Consider the following 18974-nt stretch of genomic DNA (forward strand, 5'->3'; position numbering starts at 1 on the left):
CACCTGGCTACAGCCTCCCTTCGGGTAGTTGTAGACAGCAATGAGGTCACCCCTGAGCCTCCTCTTCTCCAGGCTAAACAACCCCAGCACCCAGTGAGGAGAGGCTGAGGGAGCTGGGGCTGTGCAGCCTAGAGAAGAGGAAGCTCAGGGCAGACCTCATTGCTGTCTACAACTACCTGAAGGGAGGCTGTAACCAGGTGGGGGTTGGTCTCTTCTCCCAGGCAACCAGCCACAAGGGGACACAGTCTCAAGTTGTGCTGGGGGAGGTCTAGGCTGGATGTTAGGAGGAAGTTGTTGGCAGAGAGAGTGATTGGCATTGGAATGGGCTGCCCAGGGAGGTGGTGGAGGCACCATCCCTGGAGGTGTTCAAGCAAAGCCTGGCTGAGGCACTTAGTGCCATGGTGTAGTTAATTGGCTAGGGCTGGGTGCTAGGTTGGACTGGCTGATCTTGGAGGTCTCTTCCAACCTGGTTGATTCTATGATTCTACAAGAAGAGGTGGCTCAGAGGGGATCTTACCAATGTCTATAAATATATGAGATTTGGGTGTAAATATGAAGGTGCCAGCCTTTTCTTGGTGGTGCCCAGTGGTAGGACAAGGAAGAAGGTACAAGCTAGAACACAGGAGATTCCATCTCAACGGGAGAAGACAGTTCTTTATGGTGTGTGTGCTGCAGCACTGGAGCAGGCTGCCCAGAGAGGTTGTAGAGCCTCCTCTGGATGCTTTCAGAACCCTCTTGGATGCATTCCTGTGCATCCTGCCCTAGGTGATCCTGCTTTTGGACTCGGTGATCTCTGGAGGTGCCTTCCAACCCCTACCATTCTGTGATTCCCTTTGTGCATTGTGGAGGATCAGCATTGGACTTGGAAAACTTGTGGTGTATTTGGGAAAACTTAACATATGCTCAACTTGTTCCCATTGCAGGTCCAGTCAGGAAGCCCAAGTACGTGGAAAGTCCTAGAGTGCCAGGTGAGGCAGCTCTGCCACTGAGGAAAGGATCAGAGCAAGGAGAACTCCCTCAGAATGGTAAGCAACTTTATGTGGTAGAGCAGCTCTTCATTTCAAACAGTGATACAAAGGAGCCTGCGTAATAAGCACATCTGACTCTTTGTAAGGGAGCTTTGCAGATGCAGCATGGTAAGGAGATACTTACCATGGTGCTGCTCTGCTGGCCATGTGACATGCCAGTGCTGTTGAGTGCTAGCCACCAAAGGTCTCCTGGAATCTTCCTCAGCATGCTTTTACTCATTTTTAAAGCACCATACAGATAAAATCCAGTATTTTCACAACCAGAAAAGCTGCCATGTTTGCAACTGATGTCACAGCCTTTGCAGGGCAAGCACAACAGAAAGATCTGTGGTGTTAGTTGTAGTTTTAACTGTGAGATCACAAAACATCTGTGTTATTAACCCCTAACTTTTCATTACAGAACTTAACTAATTTAACATTACAGGAAACCATTAAAAATGGCTGGGCAGAATTTCAGTCTGCCATAGGTTGGACTGGATGATCTTGGAGGTCTCTTCCAACCTGATTGATTCTATGATTCTATGATTGAGCTTTGAGAGCACTGAGTTGGTTGCTGCTGTTAGAACAGTCATAGAATCATAGATTACAAGTGGGCTAATACACACAGTACGTAGTCCCCATGTATTTAGGCTGAGGGTTAATACATTCATTGCCCCTCTGGTGGTGAAATGTTGCTCTCTGCTGCCCTTCAGAATGAACCAGTGCTTGAGTTGCTGTTTTTTTACCTTTTGCATATGTAGTCTTCAGGTGTAAAATGTCTTTTAAAAGGTTTAATAACATTTAAATAACCAGGCTTTTTCTCTTGAGTCACTGAGTACTGCCATCTGAAATATTCATTCTCTATTTTCCCCCTCTTTTTTTATCCTGTGTGGTTATAGAAGATTAACTTTTCTGGGGGAGTGACTTTGAACTGGCTCCAGGTGGTTTTGACCCTTCCCCAGGGGTGGATCATAACACCACCAGGTGATTCATGTTTGGCTCACTCCCCCTTCATGTCGAAATATCTATAAAAGCAGGGGGGACATCAGCACAGTGGTGGGCTGATTGCTCTTACCCATTTCTGGGTTGACTGACAGGGTGGGGTTTTTCCTTCTTTAGATATATGTAGGTATGCAGAGGATTCAAGACCCACCACCAATTTAAAGCCTAATGGTCAAAAAGTAGGTAGCGTTGCTGACAGGATTTTATCAGACAGATCTGTTGCTGGTGTTGACATTTAATTGTATTTCTGCTACAAATCAAAGCCTCTTGCCTTCAACTTTTTTTCCTCCACTCCAAAGCAAAGCCTGATAAAGACTCAAGCTGTTCTCCTGCAGCACAAGAATTGATGACAAGATTGGGTTTCTTACTGGGAGAAGGGATCCCAACGTCTGCTCGTATAGAAGAGAAAAATGAAGTCATGGTAGGACAATGAAAAACAACATATTTAATGTTCATCTCCTTTCTGAGAGCACTAATGTTACTTCCTCTATTTGTTAGATGCAGTTGCTTGGTACTTGGCAAAATGCAACCAATTTTAATGGACATATGGTAGTAGAATTGTAAGTTCTAAATGTCAGGTAGTGATAGGACAGGGAGGAATGGAGCAAAACTAGAAATGGGTAGATTCAGGTTGGATGTTAGGAGGAAGTTCTTCACCATAAGGGTGGTGAGACACTGGAACAGGTTGCCCAGGGAGGTGGTAGAAGCCTCATCCCTGGAGTTTCTTAAGGTCAGGCTGGATGTGGCTCTGAGTAACCTGATCTAGCACGAGGTGTCCCTGCCCATGGCAGGGAGGTTGGAGCTGGACGATCCTTGAGGTCTCTTCTAGCCCTGACAATTCTGATTCTATGATTCTAAATTAATGTGTGTGTTTGTGAGATGATCCTGCACTCTTAAAGATAAAATAATAGACTTCTTTGTGGAAGTTAAATCTGATCTGCTATGAATGTGAACAGCTTCTAGGGTCCTCTGCCTCATTTTAGTATTTAGGAGGAACTTTTTTTTTTCCTTCTGCTCTCAGTGATATATGAGAATGGAAGGTGTTGATGGTTTGTTAGGATAGGAACATGCTTCTGGGACATTTGTGTTTTGTTTTATCCAAGAAGTTCACTTCCATTTGACAATATTTCCCTGTCATTTAGAGGCAGAGGAATTGGGGAGAAACCAGCAGATACCATCTGTATGAATTGATCTACTAACTCAAACTGCACAGTACTTACCAACATCTCTTTGTTCTCTGTTCTCTCTCCACTTCTAGCCCTGAGCCTCAGAAATCTTGGTGCCTCCAGTTTGGTTTCACTGAAAGTGAAATGTGACTCCAACTGCAGTTCTATTGCTTTAAACCCCCCAAAATAGATACTGGGGGCAGAGGGGAAGGGCATCCAGTAAAACGTTTAACCTATCTCACTGCATCTCTTGTACTGAACTATGTCATCCCTTTTTTAGTTCACAAGTGGCTTTTAACTGGAATCTGAAAACATCATTAATGTTCCACATCAAGATGAAGCTTCCATTACTTGGAAGTTCTTGCTTGAGAAGTGGGCTCTTAGCTTTGCTTTTCTTCACTTTGAGGTGTCTGATGTTCAGTGCAGTGGTGTGGTGCCTGCTGTGCAATAACTCTTTTGTTTTTCTTCACTTTGCAGTGTACAGTAGCCAGTCAAGGAGTCAGTCCCTGCTCCACCCTCACAAGCAGCACTACATCACCCAGCACTGACAGTCCCTGCTCCACACTCAACAGCTGTGTGGGCAAAGCAGCAGCTAACAAAGGTAGTCCCTGCGGAACCATCAGCAGCCCTAGCTCCACCCTGGAGAGCAAGGACAGTGGAATTATAGGTGAGCATCTTCATTAGGAATAGAAGTTATTCATCTCTTGACACTACAAATCTGCTGCCTCATGTCCTTGTGTTCCATTTTATGCTGTCCATGAGGCCTGTTTCAAACCCTCTGTACTTGAGAGATTGAAATCACATTCTTTGGCTCTAGCTATTATTGTTTGGTGGGCATTTCTCTTCTTTCTCTGTTGCAATTTTAATGTCTTCATGTTATCTTTTAAAACATCTAATTTCCTCTATCTCCATTTCTTTTTTTCTTCTACCTTTCCCCCTTTCCACTGTATATTTCCATTGCATTTCATAATGGTGAAGCACAGCATGGCTTAGAGCTGGTTTGACTTCCAGCTGAAGGAAAAATAACTTAGAATAACCTAAATCAAACTGCTTAAAAACAGTGCAAACTTCTGAGTAACAGGCATGAATGTAAGGCTAAATTTGGATATCAGGGCAGAGATGCAATAGTGTGATTCTCCACTGAGTAGATGACTGAGTCAAGGCTCTCCACAGTCCTCCTCTAAGGAGCTGTTTGAGAGCAGGGGTGGAAGAAGATCAGTTGGCTGAAGGATGGTATAGACGATTGATGACCATGGGACCATATGAAAATCATCTGCTGTAGTTCTGCCAAGCTGTCACTCAGGTTTCAAGTTAAGGGAGAATTTGAACACTCTTTGTCTCTGGGCAAATTGTGGCAGCACATCTCAAAAGGCCTGAAACCAAGAAAGGAGAGAAGAAGCCTGTCTGTGAAAGTGACCCATGGTTTTGTTCTTTGTTTCTTGGACATGAATGTGTCTGTGCATTTGTTAGTAGTAGTGAGTGTGCATTATCAATTGGGTCTAGCAAGTGTATGTGTTCTAATGTCCTTGACAGAATTCATCCAGCCATGAAAATTGCCTCCTCTGTCATGTTCCTCATCTGGGCTCCCATTGTGCTCCTACTCCCACTATGTTTTCTGGGCCAGTAGGCTCTGATGGGAAATCTCTCTTTTCTCCTTTTCCCTCTCTTTGACTTACGGTTCAAGTTCCCTTTAGCTTTCTGTTTTAGTGCTCTAGCTGAATTTTTCTTTGCTGCTTTTGGGTTTGACATAATAGTGGTGGAGGCAGATTTTAATCTTCAGCAGTGAGCTAAGTAGGAGGAAAGACTGGGCCACAGGCCAGAGCAGAAGCTTGTGTGGATATATGCCACTGCTTCACTATGGAAATCAGCAGCAAGGTTTCCTGATGCCACATTTCACTCCAAGAAGAATCATAGCTTTAAATATTTCATACTTCAGGAGGAGCCAGAGTAATTTTTTTTTGCCACAACCATAACAATGGAATGGATTTGTCATACAGAAGCGTAGCCTAGGCTGTGTGCAAAGGTTAATGGGATGCCTGAAAAGCTTTTTCTTCCATTGCCTCTAAAATGTGTGTCCTATTATTGGTATTCCTTAGAACAGGAGCTCTTGAATGAAAGCAGCAGATCTTAAATGCTTTGTGAATGTGAGGCTAAGCTGGAGGAATGCTGAGTTGTGCAAGTGCCTCATCATTCTGCGGGGCTGAAGCTACAGTGCAGTTGGTCTAAAAGAAGAGGAGTTGGTGCCTGGTGCTTTGGGTTAGACAAGCCTCAGAGTTCCAAGGAGCAGTCAGTGCATTTTTATTTCATGAGCAGTCCAAGATGCTGGAATGTTTTACCTAATGGTTTGGTCAGTGCAGTGTAGAATCACCACACACAAACCCTTCACACTTCACATTTTAGCCTGGGGTTCACCTAGATATTATTTGAATTGGCACTGATTGTACTTTTTATTCTTTGTATTTATTTATCCTGTTGTCCTTTCATCCTACATTGTACTTCCTTCTGCTGCATCCAGGTGTTCAAAATGCATTGGGTGTTGGCTCACCCTTAACTAAGGATTTGTTGTTCAGCTCTTCAGTGGGAGTTTAAACATTGAAAATGTTTTGAATGCAACAGGCTTGAGAAGTGGGCCAGTGCAAAGTGCATGAGGTTCAACAAGTCAAAGTGCAGGGTCCTGCATCTGGGTTAGGCCAATCCCAGGCACAAATCCAGGCTGGGTGCAGAGTGTGGGGTTGAGAGTAGCTCTGAAAATAATGAGGCTTGAGTGTATTGATTGATGAGAAGCTCACCATGAGCAGGCAGTGCACTCATGCAGCCCAAAAGGCAAACCATGTCCTGGGCTGCATCAGGAGCAGTGTGGCCAGCAGGGCAAGAGAGGTGATTCTTCCCTTTTGCTCTTGTGAGACCTCATCTTGAATGCTGCATCCAGTTCTGGTGTCCCCATCATAAATCAGACAGAGAGCTGTTGAAGTGAGTCCAGAAGAGGGTCATAAAGATGATCCAAGGGCTGGAAAGCCTCTACTCTGAGGATAGGCCTCATCCAAACTTGTCTTGAACACCTCCAGGGACGGCGACTCCACCACCTCCCTGGGCAGCCCACTCCAATGCCAATCACTCCCTCTGCCAACAACTTCCTCCTAGCATCCAGCCTAGACCTCCCCTGGCACAGCTGGAGACTGTGTCCTCTTCTTCTGTTGCTGGTTGCCTGGCAGAAGAGGCTGACCCCCACCTGGCTACAGCCTCCTTTCAGGTAGTTTTAGACAGCAGTGAGGTCTGCCCTGAGCCTCCTCTTCTGCAGGCTGCACACCCCCAGCTCCCTCAGCCTCTCCTCTTAGGGTGTGTGTTCCAGGCCTCTCACCAGCTCTCTGGACATGTTCCAGCACCTCAACATCTCTCTTGAATTGAGGAGCCCAGAACTGGACACAGCACTCAAGGTGTGGCCTGACCAGTGCTGAGTACAGGGGCAGAATAACCTCCCTTGTCCTACTGGCCACACTGTTCCTGATCCAGGCCAGAATGCCATTTGCTTTCCTGGCCACGTGGGCTCACAGCTGGCTACGTATTTAGAGCTATAAATTCTTCACAATTTAAGCTAAGTAAAGATGCTCTGTGGTGGTTTAAAACTAACCCTCTAGCCTGAAACACAGAGCAGGAAAATTCCAGGGACATTGAATAATAAAAGATAGTAATAGAGGATTAGCTACAAAAGCAAAGTAATGATAACTCTCTATCATTCCATTCACTTGCTGGATTAGGATCAAGTGTGCTGCACAAACCACTCCTTCTTCCTTTCCACTCTGCTCTGGCTGCTGCTGGCTGATCTTTTTTGCATGGCTTTCACTGACCTTGGCTGAGGCTCTTGTTGTGGCTGAGTACATAGCAGCAGTGTGGCTGACTTCTGTCTAGGGGGAGAGCTGTTCCCTTGTACTGTTGTCCAGAGGGGTGGGGGAACAATTGAAGGAGAGGGTTTGTGTTATTTCTGAATTGTAGATAATGGTTAATAGATCTGAGTCTTTTTTGTACATGTACATTGTATTTTATGCTTTTACATTTTAGCTTGCTTGTAAATACAGCTTCATTTTGCTTCCAAACCTTCTGAGCTAGTCTGATGATTGTATTTTGGGAGTAATTTCAACCCACCACATGCACAAAAGGAGGCTTGTGGAAATCCTCCTATCTTTGGAAGAACTGTGCAAGTCTTTTCAAAGAATTGAATTCTTTTTGCAAAGATCAGTCTTTAACAATGTGAATTATCAAAAAGGTGGGATTCTTGCTCTAGGAGCTGCTTCTTGGTGAGCTTTTGTTGGCTCCACCACTGTAGAATGGGTGGAAAATATAGCACAAATGCAGGCTGGGCAGTGAGTGCCTGGAGAGCAGCCCTGGGGAGAGGGACTTGGAGGTGCTGGTGGATGAGAAGCTCAACATGAGCCAGCAGTGTGCACTTGCAGCCTAAAAAGCCAACCAGATCCTAGGCTGCATCAGGAGAAGTGTGGCCAGCAGGTAGAGGGAGGTGATTCTCCCCCTCTACTCTGCTCTGCTGAGACCCCACCTGGAGTATTGTATCCAGCTCTGGAGCCCCTATTGCAAGAGGGATGTGGAGATGATGGAGCTTGTCCAGAGAAGGGCCAGGGGGATGCTCAGAGGGCTGCAGCAGCTCTGCTATCAGGCCAGACTGAAAGAGTTGGGGCTGTTCACTCTGGAGAAGAGGAGGCTCCGAGTTGACCTTATTGTGGCCTTCCAGTATCTGAAGGGAGCCTACAAAAAAGGCTGGGGAGGGACTGTTTAGGCTATCAGAGAGTGACAGGACTAAGGGTAATGGAGCAAAGCTGGAGGTGGGTATATTCAGAGTGGAGATGAGGAGGAAGTTGTTGAACATGAGAGTGGTGAGAGCCTGGACTGAGTTGTCCAGAGAGGTGGTTGAGGCCCCGTGCCTGGAGATGTTTAAGGCCAGGTTGGATGGGGCTGTAGCCAGCCTGGCCCTAGGGTAGGGTGTCCCTGGCAGGTGGGTTGGAACTGGCTGATCCTTGTGGTCCCTTCCAACCCTGCCTGATTCTGAGTCTATGAAAATTTGCAGCAAGGCATCCTAGAACGTCAAAGGAAGTTAAGATATGTCTCATTGAAGTACGAGATTCTTCATATAAAGAAGTTTTGGTGGTTAGGTTTTTACCCTCTCAGTACGAATTACATAGATCTGAAGATCAATCTGGTCTCCTCAGAATGTTTTCTTGCCTCCTTTCTGAGGTGTTTTCCCCAATCTGACAAGCTGTATTGTTTGGCTCTTTCAGATCAATAACATTCCTTATATTTAATAAGATACAGGGTGGTGAAATGCTGAAACAGGTTGCCCTTGGAGGTTGTGGCTGCTCCCTCCTTGGAGGTGTTGAAGGCCATTTTGGATGAGGCCTTGAGTGACCTGTTCTAGTGGGAGATGTCCCTGCCTATGGCAGGAGGTTGGAATTGGATGATCCTTGGGGTCCCTTCCAACCTAAACCGTTCTATGATTCTATACTCAGCGAAGAAATCCTGCAGTATCTGCTGGCTCAAAATGCCCTTTGAGTATGTGATCACTTGTGCTCCATTTCCCTCTGATGTGTGTTTTAAGTTGTTTGGGGTTTTTTTTCCTCCCTTTTTCAGCAACAATAACAAGTTCATCAGAAAATGATGATCGTAGTGGATCCAGTTTGGAATGGAGCAAGGATGGGAGTCTCCGAGCTGGGAAGCACCAAGGTGTCAGTCACGATCGAAGAACAGACAACTGCTCACCAGTGGCAGAAGAGGAGGCTGTTGGATCTGCTGAGAATCTGACACAAGAAGTACCAGCAGGAGAGGGTCCTACTAACTATGCACAAAGTTCTGGGTCCTTAATAATGCCTCGTCCAAACTCTGTTGCAGGTAAATTCAGGAGACAGAGAAAAGGCTCTTCTCACTGACAGGACATTTCTGCTGGGGCTTTCTGTGGAAGTTAGGCTGTTAAGATTGAAAGTGTTTTTGTGGGGAAGAGAGAAGAAAATGTAGGTTCTAAGCTGCAAAGATGAGTATTACCAAAGCTGTGCTTCTGCTTTTTTGCTCTGCTCTGTCATACTGAGCTCCTGAGCTACACAATCTCCTGGTCGCTGGCAGCACAGAATGCTCTTAATTTTCACTCCTGTGACAGGTTCTTCCTTTTGTGTATGAGGTCCAGCAGAGCATCTTTCCTTTTTGATTTCTTAGTCACCTTTGTCAGGAAGTTGTTGTCATTGCACTCCAGAAATCTGAATTGCTGATGCCCTGCTGTGTGGTCCCTCCAGCAGACAGAAGGTTTATGTGTTTGATGCCAGTCTGAAAGCTGCTTGTTTGAATGTGAATGTTCATTTGGTTTACTTTTGGTGAAAGAATACATATCCCTGATATCCGCTGGCACATTTGTTATCTGGCTTTTCAGCTCTTCTGCACAGCTGTCCTTTAGGTAGAAAAATGTAGACAGATAAAAAATGTAATCCAGAATTCTGCTCCTAAGCCTTCTGAGCCATCATAAGAAGGAGGCAGAGCTGTTGGGAGTGAGGCGAGATTAGGGCCACAAAGATGATCCAAGGGCTGGAACATCTCTGCTCTGAGGATAGCCTGAAGGAGCTGGGATTGTTCAGCCTAAAGAAGAAAAGACTTCAGGGGGACCTTAGAGCTGCTTTCCAATACCTGAAGGGATCCTTCAGGAAGGCTGGAGAGAGACTTTTCATAAGGGTGTGTAGCAGTAGGACAGGAGGGAATGGTTTGAAGCTGAGGGAGTAGATTTAGACTGGATCCTAGGAAGAAGCTCTTCAGTACAAGGGTGGTGAGACTCTGCAGCAGGTTGCTCAGGGACGCTGTGGATGTCTCCTCGAGGGTGTTCAAAACCATATTGGATGAGGCCTTGAGCAGCCAAGTCTAGTTGTGAGGTGTCCCTGCCCATGGAGGGAAGGTTGGAGCAGATGATCTGTAAGGGCCCTTGCAACTTAAGCCATCCTATGATGACCCTTCTGATGTGGTAGTTCTCATAGTAACAAATTCACATGAGAACTGTTTACCCTGTGAGGGAGTTAAGGCAGATGAGAAGGCTATCTGGAAGGGGAAAAAAAAACCAACCTAAATCTTTAGTGAGGTTGATTGAAAAGATTGTGTAAAGGTCGTAACATGAACCACTGCCACTGTCTACAAAAGCTTGTCTGTAAGCACTCTGTTGAGGAAAGCACTGTGCTATGTAATCATGTTCCTTGTAACTTATCACTGAGAGCAAAATAACCTTCAGTCCTTTAAAACTCCAGCCACAAGTTCAACCAAACTGGAAGATCTGAGTTACTTGGACGGACAAAGAAATGCTCCTCTACGCACCTCCATTCGCCTGCCGTGGCACAACACTGCTGGTGGCAGAGTGCCTCAGGAGAGCAAAGGTATGCACCTCTCTCACAGCTCTAGCACCTCCCAGCTGGGCAGACTGAAGTCACTGGGCTGTGTCACAGTGCATCTGTGGTTGCAAAAGGACAGAAAAATGGGTAGTAATAATTATTATTGTTATTATTTAATAAGACTTAGTATAATATTAATATATCAGCTATATTAATATATGTTTATCAGTAAAGTAATGGTTATAATCATTATTAATGATATTTTTTTTATCATTATTCTTTTTAAACCAGATTTTTTTCACTTATTCTCTGCACCTTTTTCTGTTTCTCTGTAAATGCCTTTACAGATCTGAAGACCTGACAGGGAGAGGCTCAGCAGTGTAGTTCACTCTAAACAGAAGAATGTTAGGCACTTCCTCATTTGCAGAATTATTCATGTGTTTTTTTAAAGAAAACTTACTAACTCAAGCTCCCTTGTATAAAAAAAAGTTATACCTGTAGCATCTCTCCTCTAGCGTTTAAATCACACAGGAATTAGGGAGCGACCTGAGTGATTATGGAATGAAGTGAGCAACTCGGTCTTCATTGTTGTCATCATGAACGCTCCAACAAGCCTGACAATGAATGCTGTTAACAAGGGCACTGAATGAAGTAATCTAACCCAGTGCTGGTTTGTTGCCTGCAGAGTTTCTCCTAATAAATTGCTCTCTGTGCCACCTTTCCTCAGCTCGTTTCATCCCCTACAAGCCTCAAGACATTCTGCTGAAGCCGCTGCTGTTTGAAGTGCCAAGCATCACAACGGACTCGGTGTTCGTTGGAAGAGAATGGCTGTTTCAGGAGATTGAGGACAGGCTGAGGGACAGTGACCCAGCAGAGAACAGGGGAGCAGTCATCACTGGCAACGTGGGATTTGGGAAGACTGCCATCATTTCACGGCTGGTGGCACTTAGCTGCCATGGGAGTCGCATGAGGCAAATAGCTTCCAACAGCCCTCATTCATCTCCTAAAAGTATGTTCCTGTTCTGAGCAGTTGTTGGGGTTATTGTGCTGGTAACAAGAGCCCAGTGTTGGTTGCTTTTCAGATGGGGGTGGTCAGGCTTCATCAGCTCCTCAGCAAGTGCTGTGAGGACAGAGTGGCTGGAGAGCAGCCAGGCAGAAAGGGATCTGGGAATGCTGCTAGGTAGTAGGCTGAACATGAGTCAGCAGCATGGCCAGGAGAGTCAGTGGCATCCTGGCCTGGATCAGGAACGATGTGGCCAGCAGAACAAGGGAGGATGTTCTTTCCCTGTACTCAACACTGGTCAGGCCACACCTTGAGTGCTGTGTCCAGTTCTGGGCTCCTCAATTCAAGAGAGATGTTGAGATACTGGAAGGTGTCCAGAGAAGGGCAATGAAGCTGGTGAGGGGCCTGGAGCACAGCCCTGTGAGGAGAGGCTGAGGGAGCTGGGGGTGTGCAGCCTGCAGAAGAGGAGGCTCAGGGGTGACCCCAATGTTGTCTACAACTACCTGAAGGGAGGCTGCAGCCAGGTGGGGTTGATCTCTTCTTCCAGGCAGCCAGCAACAGAACAAGGAGACACAGTCTCAAGTTGTGCCAGGGGCAGTCTAGGCTGGATGTTAGGAGGAAGTTGTTGGCAGAGAGAGTGATTGGCATTGGAATGGGCTGCCCAGGGAGGTGATGGAGTTGCCCTCCCTGGAGGTGTTCAAAAAGAGACTTGGTTGGGGCACTTAGTGCCATGGTCTAGTTAATTGGACAGGGCTGGGTGCTAGGTTGTACTGGATGATCTTGGAGGTCTCTTACAACCTGGTTGATTCTATGATACTCCATGGAGTTTTACTATAAATTAGCCTGCTACCAGCAAGTTCAGACTTTTTACAGTCATTGTCTTTGAACTGTAGGTGGTGACTCCTGCCAGGAGATTCCCTTAAGTCACCTACCCTCCTCTGCTCCTCCAACAAGTGGTACCAGCACCATGAGGACTCCGAGTGGCTCTGGGGCTCCTGAGTACCAAAATCAGCTGGGTGATTCTGTCCGGCGCCTTGCCTCAAAGGTGAGCTTCCACTTCCCCAGAGATTTTTGGTGGCTTAGAAAACCTCTAGCCTGGGGGGCACACCTGCTTTGCAGAGCCTACTGGCTAGGCCAGTGGTCACTAGTGGGAGGAGAAGTGGCACCCTGGACACTTGTAGAAGGCATGTGTGTTTCATGACTGGTGAAACCAGCTTCCTGCCTCTTCTACCTGTCAGGTCATTGCTTGAATGCTGCTTGCTCATAGAAAGAGTTACATTAAAAATGTCACACCTGGTGTCTGTGTGTACAAGAGGTTGGGATCTGTCACTTGCACAAGGGCCCTCTACAGGTAGATGCTCAGTGTACTGAGCTGGAAGGCTGGGCCTAGAGAGTGGTGGTGAATGGTGCCGCATCCAGTTGGCATCTGGCACCAGTGGTGTTCCCCAAGGATCCGTGCTGGGCCCAGTCCTGTTCAATATCTTTATTGATGATCTGGACCAGGGGATTGAGTGCAGCATCAGTAAGTTTGCAGATGACACCAAACTAGGAGCAGGTGTGGGTCTGTTGGAGGGTAGGGGAGCCCTGCAGAGGGACCTCGCCAGGCTGGATGGGTGAGCAGAGGCCAATGGGATGAGATTGAACAAGGTCAAGTGCAGGATTCTGCACTTTGGCCACAACAACCCCAAGCAGCACTACAGGCTGGGGACTGAGTGGCTGAGAGCAGCCAGGAAGAAAGGGACCTGGGGGTACTGGTGGATAGTAGCTGAAGATGACCCAGCAGTGTGCCCAGGTGACCAAGAGAGCCAGTGGCATCCTGGCCTGGATCAGGAACAGTGTGGCCAGCAGGACAAGGGAGGTTATTCTGCCCCTGTGCTCAGCACTGCTCAGGCCACACCTTGAGTGCTGAGTCCAGTTCTGGGCTCCTCAATTCAAGAGAGGTGTTGAGGTGCTGGAATGTGTCCAGAGAAGGGCAAGGAAGCTGGTGAGGGGCCTGGAGCACAAACCCTGTGAGGAGAGGCTGAAGGAGCTGGGGGTGTTTAGCCTGGAGAAGAGGAGGCTCAGGCTCAGGCGGGATGATCTCATTGTTGTCTACAACTACCTGAAGGGAGGCTGTAGCCAGGTGGGGGTTGGTCTCTTCTCCCAAGCAAGCAGCAACAGAACAAGGGGACAGAGTCTCAAGTTGTGCCAGGGCAGGTCTAGGCTGGATGTTAGGAGGAAGTTGTTGGCAGAGAGAGTGATTGGCATTGGAATGGGCTGCCCAGGGAGGTGGTGGAGTCACCATCCCTGAAGATGTTCAGGAAGAGACTGGCTGAGGCACTTAGTGCCATGGTCTAGTTCATTGTCTAGGGCTGGGTGCTAGGTTGGACTGGCTGATCTTGGAGGTCTCTTCCAACCTGGTCAAAAGCAAAACTCTGGGAAGAAGTGAACAGAAAACGTTTGCACTGTGTATAATCCCTCTGTATTCTGAGACACAGGCCGTGTCTGAACGCAGTCATTCTGTTTTCCATACTCTGAGGGTCTGTAGCAAGCAATTAGTTTGTGCACTGCAGTGTTGTGATTGGTGTTTCATTCTTTGCCTAAGCAGTAAAAGCAATGAATTGCACACTTCACACAAAAGAGCTGTGAAGAAAACTGGAGGCCATTGTTTCAGTCTGTAAGGTGATTTGTATTGTTTGAAAACAGTGTTAGGAAAGTCAGTGAAGTTCAGACTTTATTTACTGAGAACACCCTGTTTTCACTCTGGTTTGTTTGGGGTTTTCCTGTGTTATCTTCCCTTTTTAGGTAATACACAGTCAATAGTCAGAATAAAGCAAATTGTTCCCTTCCTCTGTTTGCTATGTGAGTGTCTTTATTAGCTGTCGTTTCCTTTTGCCTGATGATGATCAGATTAGCCCTTGAGTGATGATGATGAGGATCAGATTAGTCTTTGGGTGATTACAGCACAGTTAAATTGCAGCTATTGGGTGGCTTAGTGGGAGCCTCAAATTATTTTTCATGTTCTGCTTAGTTACTTAGCTGTCTACCTGCTGTATCCAGGCAGCCTGAGCTCACATTACTCTGTTTTCATACCAGAATCTGACATTTTGGTTTCTTTTCCTCATTGCATACTCTACAAGGTCAGAATCAGTCTCACTGTCTTCCTTTTTGTGTCTCTGACACAGGTCAGATCCATCTGACACCAGCCTTGGGGTTAGGTAATTGTTCTAACACTGAGAAATATTCTGTAGCTGAAGGAGAAATTCAGTGTCAGTTGGTCACAATTAGACTTAGCTGGTGGCCAGCAGGAGCACTGAAGGGTGCCACTTGTGTTTGTCCCAAACTCTGCAGGTGGTTGCTTACCACTACTGCCAGGCTGACAACACCTACACCTGCCTGGTGCCGGAGTTCGTGCACAGCGTGGCGGCTCTGCTGTGCCGCTCCAGCCAGCTGACAGCCTACAGAGATCTCCTCATCAGAGAGCCACAACTGCAGAGCATGCTCAGCCTCAGGTCCTGTGTGCAGGACCCAGCAGCAGCTTTCAGAAGAGGAGTGCTGGAGCCACTTGTGAACCTCAGGAAAGGTAGGTTGAGCTGGAAGTGACTTGGAAGCAGAATCTAAAGGAGGGGGAATATCTGAGGGGTGGTTGTCAAGTGGCTGGGGCCAATCTCTCTTTGGTGGTCAGCAGCAATAGGACAAGGGGCAGCAGCTACAAACTGGAACAGAGAAGGTTTCACCTCAGCATGAAGAGAAACTTCTTTACAGTGAGGGTGACGGAACGCTGGAACAGGCTGCCCAGAGAGGTTGTGGAATCTCCTCTGGAGACCTTTAAAACCTTCCTAGATGTGTTCCTGTGCAAACTACCCTAGGGAAGCCTGCCTTGGCAAGGAGGTTGGAGTCAATCTCTGGAGGTCACAGTATCACAGTATTATCAGGGTTGGAAGAGACTTCACAGATCATCAAGTCCAACCCTTTACCACAGAGCTCAAGGCCAGACCATGGCACCAAGTGCCACGTCCAATCCTGCCTTGAACAGCCCCAGGGACAGCGACTCCACCACCTCCCTGGGCAGCCCATTCCAGTGTCCAATGACTCTCTCAGTGAAGAACTTTCTCCTCACCTCCAGCCTAAATCTCCCCTGGTGCAGCCTGAGGCTGTGTCCTCTTGTTCTGGTGCTGGCCACCTGAGAGAAGAGAGCAACCTCCCCCTGGCCACAACCACCCCTCAGGTAGTTGTAGACAGCAATAAGGTCACCCCTGAGCCTCCTCTTCTCCAGGCTAACCAATCCCAGCTCCCTCAGCCTCTCCTCATAGGGCTGTGCTCAAGGCCTCTCCCCAGCCTCGTCGCCCTTCTCTGGACACGCTCAAGCATCTCAATGTCCCTCCTAAACTGGGGGGCCCAGAACTGAACACAGTACTCAAGGTGTGGTCTAACCAGTGCAGAGTACAGGGGCAGAATGACCTCCCTGCTCCTGCTGACCACACCATTCTTGATGCAGGCCAGGATGCCACTGGCTCTCTTGGCCACCTGGGCACACTGCTGGCTCCTTCCAACCTCTACTGTGGTTCTGTGAATGTGTGTTTTAATGCTCTGAGGCAAATGAAGCAAGCAGAATATGCCCAGAGAAGGGGATTTCTTAACTGTGGCAGCTGTTTGTAGCAATAAGAGGCAGGTTTTACACAGATATTTCATGTTCTAAACTAAAATTCTATGGAACTTAGTAGAAGTCATGGAACCTTTGCATTTCTTTTTCTGCCAGAAAGCCCAAAACCAACTCTGCAGCTTGAAATGAAGGCCAGCACATTTGCAGGGAAGATTTTTGTTTCAGATGCTATTGAGTTTTGCCAAACTTCCTTGGTTTGTCATTTTCTGTTCGTTGTAAACTTCTGTGCCTGAAATGCCTGCAGAGTGGATGTGGGTTTTGCTGGCTTGTAAAATGGATGCAGCAGTTTTCCAAGAAAGCATGTGGCAGGAGGAGTTCCATACTGTGAAAAACCCCAGCATACCCCTCCTGAAGATCAGCTGGCTCCACAGTCTGTGCCAGCGTGAGCAGGTACCTGGTGCAGGGCAGAGTATGCCCAGCTGTGAGCAGAGCCTGTGCCATTCCTTTGAAACCTGGTTTGCAGGAGCTGGGGTTGTTTAGCCTGGAAAAGAGGAGGCTCAGGGCAGAGCTCATTGCTGTCTACAACTACCTGAAGGGCGGCTGCAGCCAGGTGGGGTTGGTCTCTTCTGCCAGGCAACCAGCAACAGAACAAGAGGACACAGTCTCAAGTGCTGGGGGAGGTCTAGGCTGGATGTTAGGAGGAAGTTGTTGGCAGAGAGAGTGATTGGCATTGGAATGGGCTGCCCAGGGAAGTGGTGGAGTCTCTGTCCCTGGAAGTGTTGAAGAAAAGACTGGATGTGAGGCACTTAGTGCCATGGTCTGGTTGATTGGCTAGGGCTGGGTGCTAGGCTGAGCTGGATGATCTTGGAGGTCTCTTCCAACCTGGCTGATTCTATGATTCTTGAATTTTGTTGCCAGGCCACAGAATTCCTGTGAAATCCACTGGCAGATCTTGTGTTAACCCCTTGGGATTTTCATTCTTTAGGAGTGTGCAAAACTAGTGTTGCTGGTTTCTCAAGCTGGGGCAGAAGAACCTCTTCTCCTCAGCACTGAAATTGCAAACCAATGCCTTTGATATTTGCCAACCACGAACTGATTTTTGTTTGGCAGCTCCACTAGAGGAGCTGTTTATAAATCGATTGTGAAGTGGATCCATAATAAGAGTGCAGTGAAAAAGCTCTGCTGTGATTGCTTCCCCTTCTTTCACTTTATGGCAGTGTTGTTTTATATCTCCTGATGCTGCTTTGAGTCTCCCAAGCAATACTTAATGCTGCAAAGTGTGTTGCTGTGCATAAAAAGATGGGGTTTTATTTCTTGGTGTTCAAAACCTGGGGAGAAAAATACATCATTTGATAGGAGAATTGATAGGAGAATTTGCATTCATTCTTCTTTCCTCTTCTGTTTTTTTGTCATTTCAGAGCAGAAAATTCCTGAGGAGGATTACATCATTTTGATAGATGGTTTAAATGATGCTGAATTTCACAAACCTGATTATGGTGACACACTTTCTTCATTCATGACAAATATCATCTGTAAGTTCCCCCCCTGGCTGAAGCTCATTGTGACCGTCAGAACAAACTTCCAGGTATAACAGCACCTTTTGACTTTTCTCTCACCTTCAAAGACTAAGTGGTTTTTGTATTGATGCAGCTGCACTGGTGGGAAATTAGAGGGATTCCAAGTAAAGACTCTTGGGTTTTTTCCTCCCTTCCTTTTGTTGTTGCATGTTTATTTACGGTGTACAAGTGTGCTATTTGAGGCCCTTTTTTGTTTCAAATCACTTCGAGTGTGCTAGTGGAATCAATAATACAAGAGGTGGTGAAATCAGACTGTGTCTCCTTGACCTTCAAGAGTGAAATGGGACAAGGAATTTCTTTTTAACCTCTCTGGTACTCATTACAGAAGAAAAATACAGCAAAGATGCTTCGTTGTGGTTTTGCTGCTGGAAAACTCTAATGCCTCTGTGATTTGTTTTCTCTTTTTTTCCCCCCACCTCTCTCCCCCTCATAGGAAATAGTAAATTCACTTCCCTTTATCACAATATCCCTGGACAATTTTCCAGACAACAAAGAAATCCATGAAGACTTGAATGCTTACATTCAGCACAGAATTAATAACAGCCAGGAAATTGTAAACAACATCTCTTTAAATGGCAAAGCTGATGCATCTATTATTGGGAAAGTGAGCAACCACCTGATCATGAGAAGCCTGGGCTCATACCTCTATCTGAAACTCACCCTGGATCTTTTCCAGAAAGGTCACTTAGTAATCAAAAGTGCCAGCTACAAGGTTGTCCCAGTGTCGCTGTCAGAACTGTACTTGCTGCAGTGCAACATGAAGTTCATGACCAACTCTGCCTTTGAGCGAGCCCTGCCAATATTGAACGTGGCTCTGGCGTCCCTGCATCCCATGACAGATGAGCAGATTTTCCAGGCTATCAATGCAGGCCAGATCAATGGTGAACAGAAATGGGAAGACTTCAGCCAGAGGATGGAAGCCCTTTCCTGCTTTCTGATCAAAAGGCGTGACAAAACACGCATGTTCTGCCACCCTTCCTTCAGGGAATGGCTCGTGTGGAGAGCAGACGGGGACAACACCGACTTCTTGTGTGAGCCCAGGTGAGTGGCACCTCTGGGAAACCATGGCCACAGAATCACAGAGTCATAGAATGGCTTGGGCTGGAAGGCACCTTAGACATAGAATCAGTCATAGAGTGGTTTAGCTTGGAAGGGAACTCAAAGCTCAGCCAGTTTCAATCCCACACCGTAGGCAGGGACACCTCTCACTAGAACAGGCTGCTCAAGGTCTCATCCAACCTGGCCTTGAACACCTCCAGGAAGGCAGCATCCACAACCT

At 46.9% G+C, this 18974-nt stretch overlaps 1 protein-coding gene across 7 annotated transcripts in view; it reads left to right on the forward strand.

Moving 5' to 3' along the window:
* TANC1 (tetratricopeptide repeat, ankyrin repeat and coiled-coil containing 1) overlaps window positions 1–18974 on the forward strand; it is an 88943-nt gene that overhangs the window by 48770 nt on the left and 21199 nt on the right. For 5 of the 7 annotated variants that reach the window (XM_064155382.1, XM_064155331.1, XM_064155347.1 and 2 more), the window contains 10 exons: window positions 924–1025; window positions 2309–2430; window positions 3653–3842; window positions 8810–9067; window positions 10453–10578; window positions 11261–11542; window positions 12430–12581; window positions 14867–15098; window positions 17537–17703; window positions 18129–18736. In XM_064155382.1, the coding sequence (XP_064011452.1) occupies window positions 924–1025; window positions 2309–2430; window positions 3653–3842; window positions 8810–9067; window positions 10453–10578; window positions 11261–11542; window positions 12430–12581; window positions 14867–15098; window positions 17537–17703; window positions 18129–18736 (2239 nt within the window). Of the gene's footprint in view, window positions 1–923; window positions 1026–2027; window positions 2189–2308; window positions 2431–3652; window positions 3843–8809; window positions 9068–10452; window positions 10579–11260; window positions 11543–12429; window positions 12582–14866; window positions 15099–17536; window positions 17704–18128; window positions 18737–18974 lie in introns of those variants that run through there. The other 2 variants (XM_064155356.1, XM_064155374.1) reach the window with 2 other exon arrangements.

The sequence above is a fragment of the Pogoniulus pusillus genome, chromosome 2, assembly GCF_015220805.1.
Source record: "Pogoniulus pusillus isolate bPogPus1 chromosome 2, bPogPus1.pri, whole genome shotgun sequence".
NCBI classification, from domain to species: Eukaryota; Metazoa; Chordata; class Aves; order Piciformes; family Lybiidae; genus Pogoniulus; species Pogoniulus pusillus.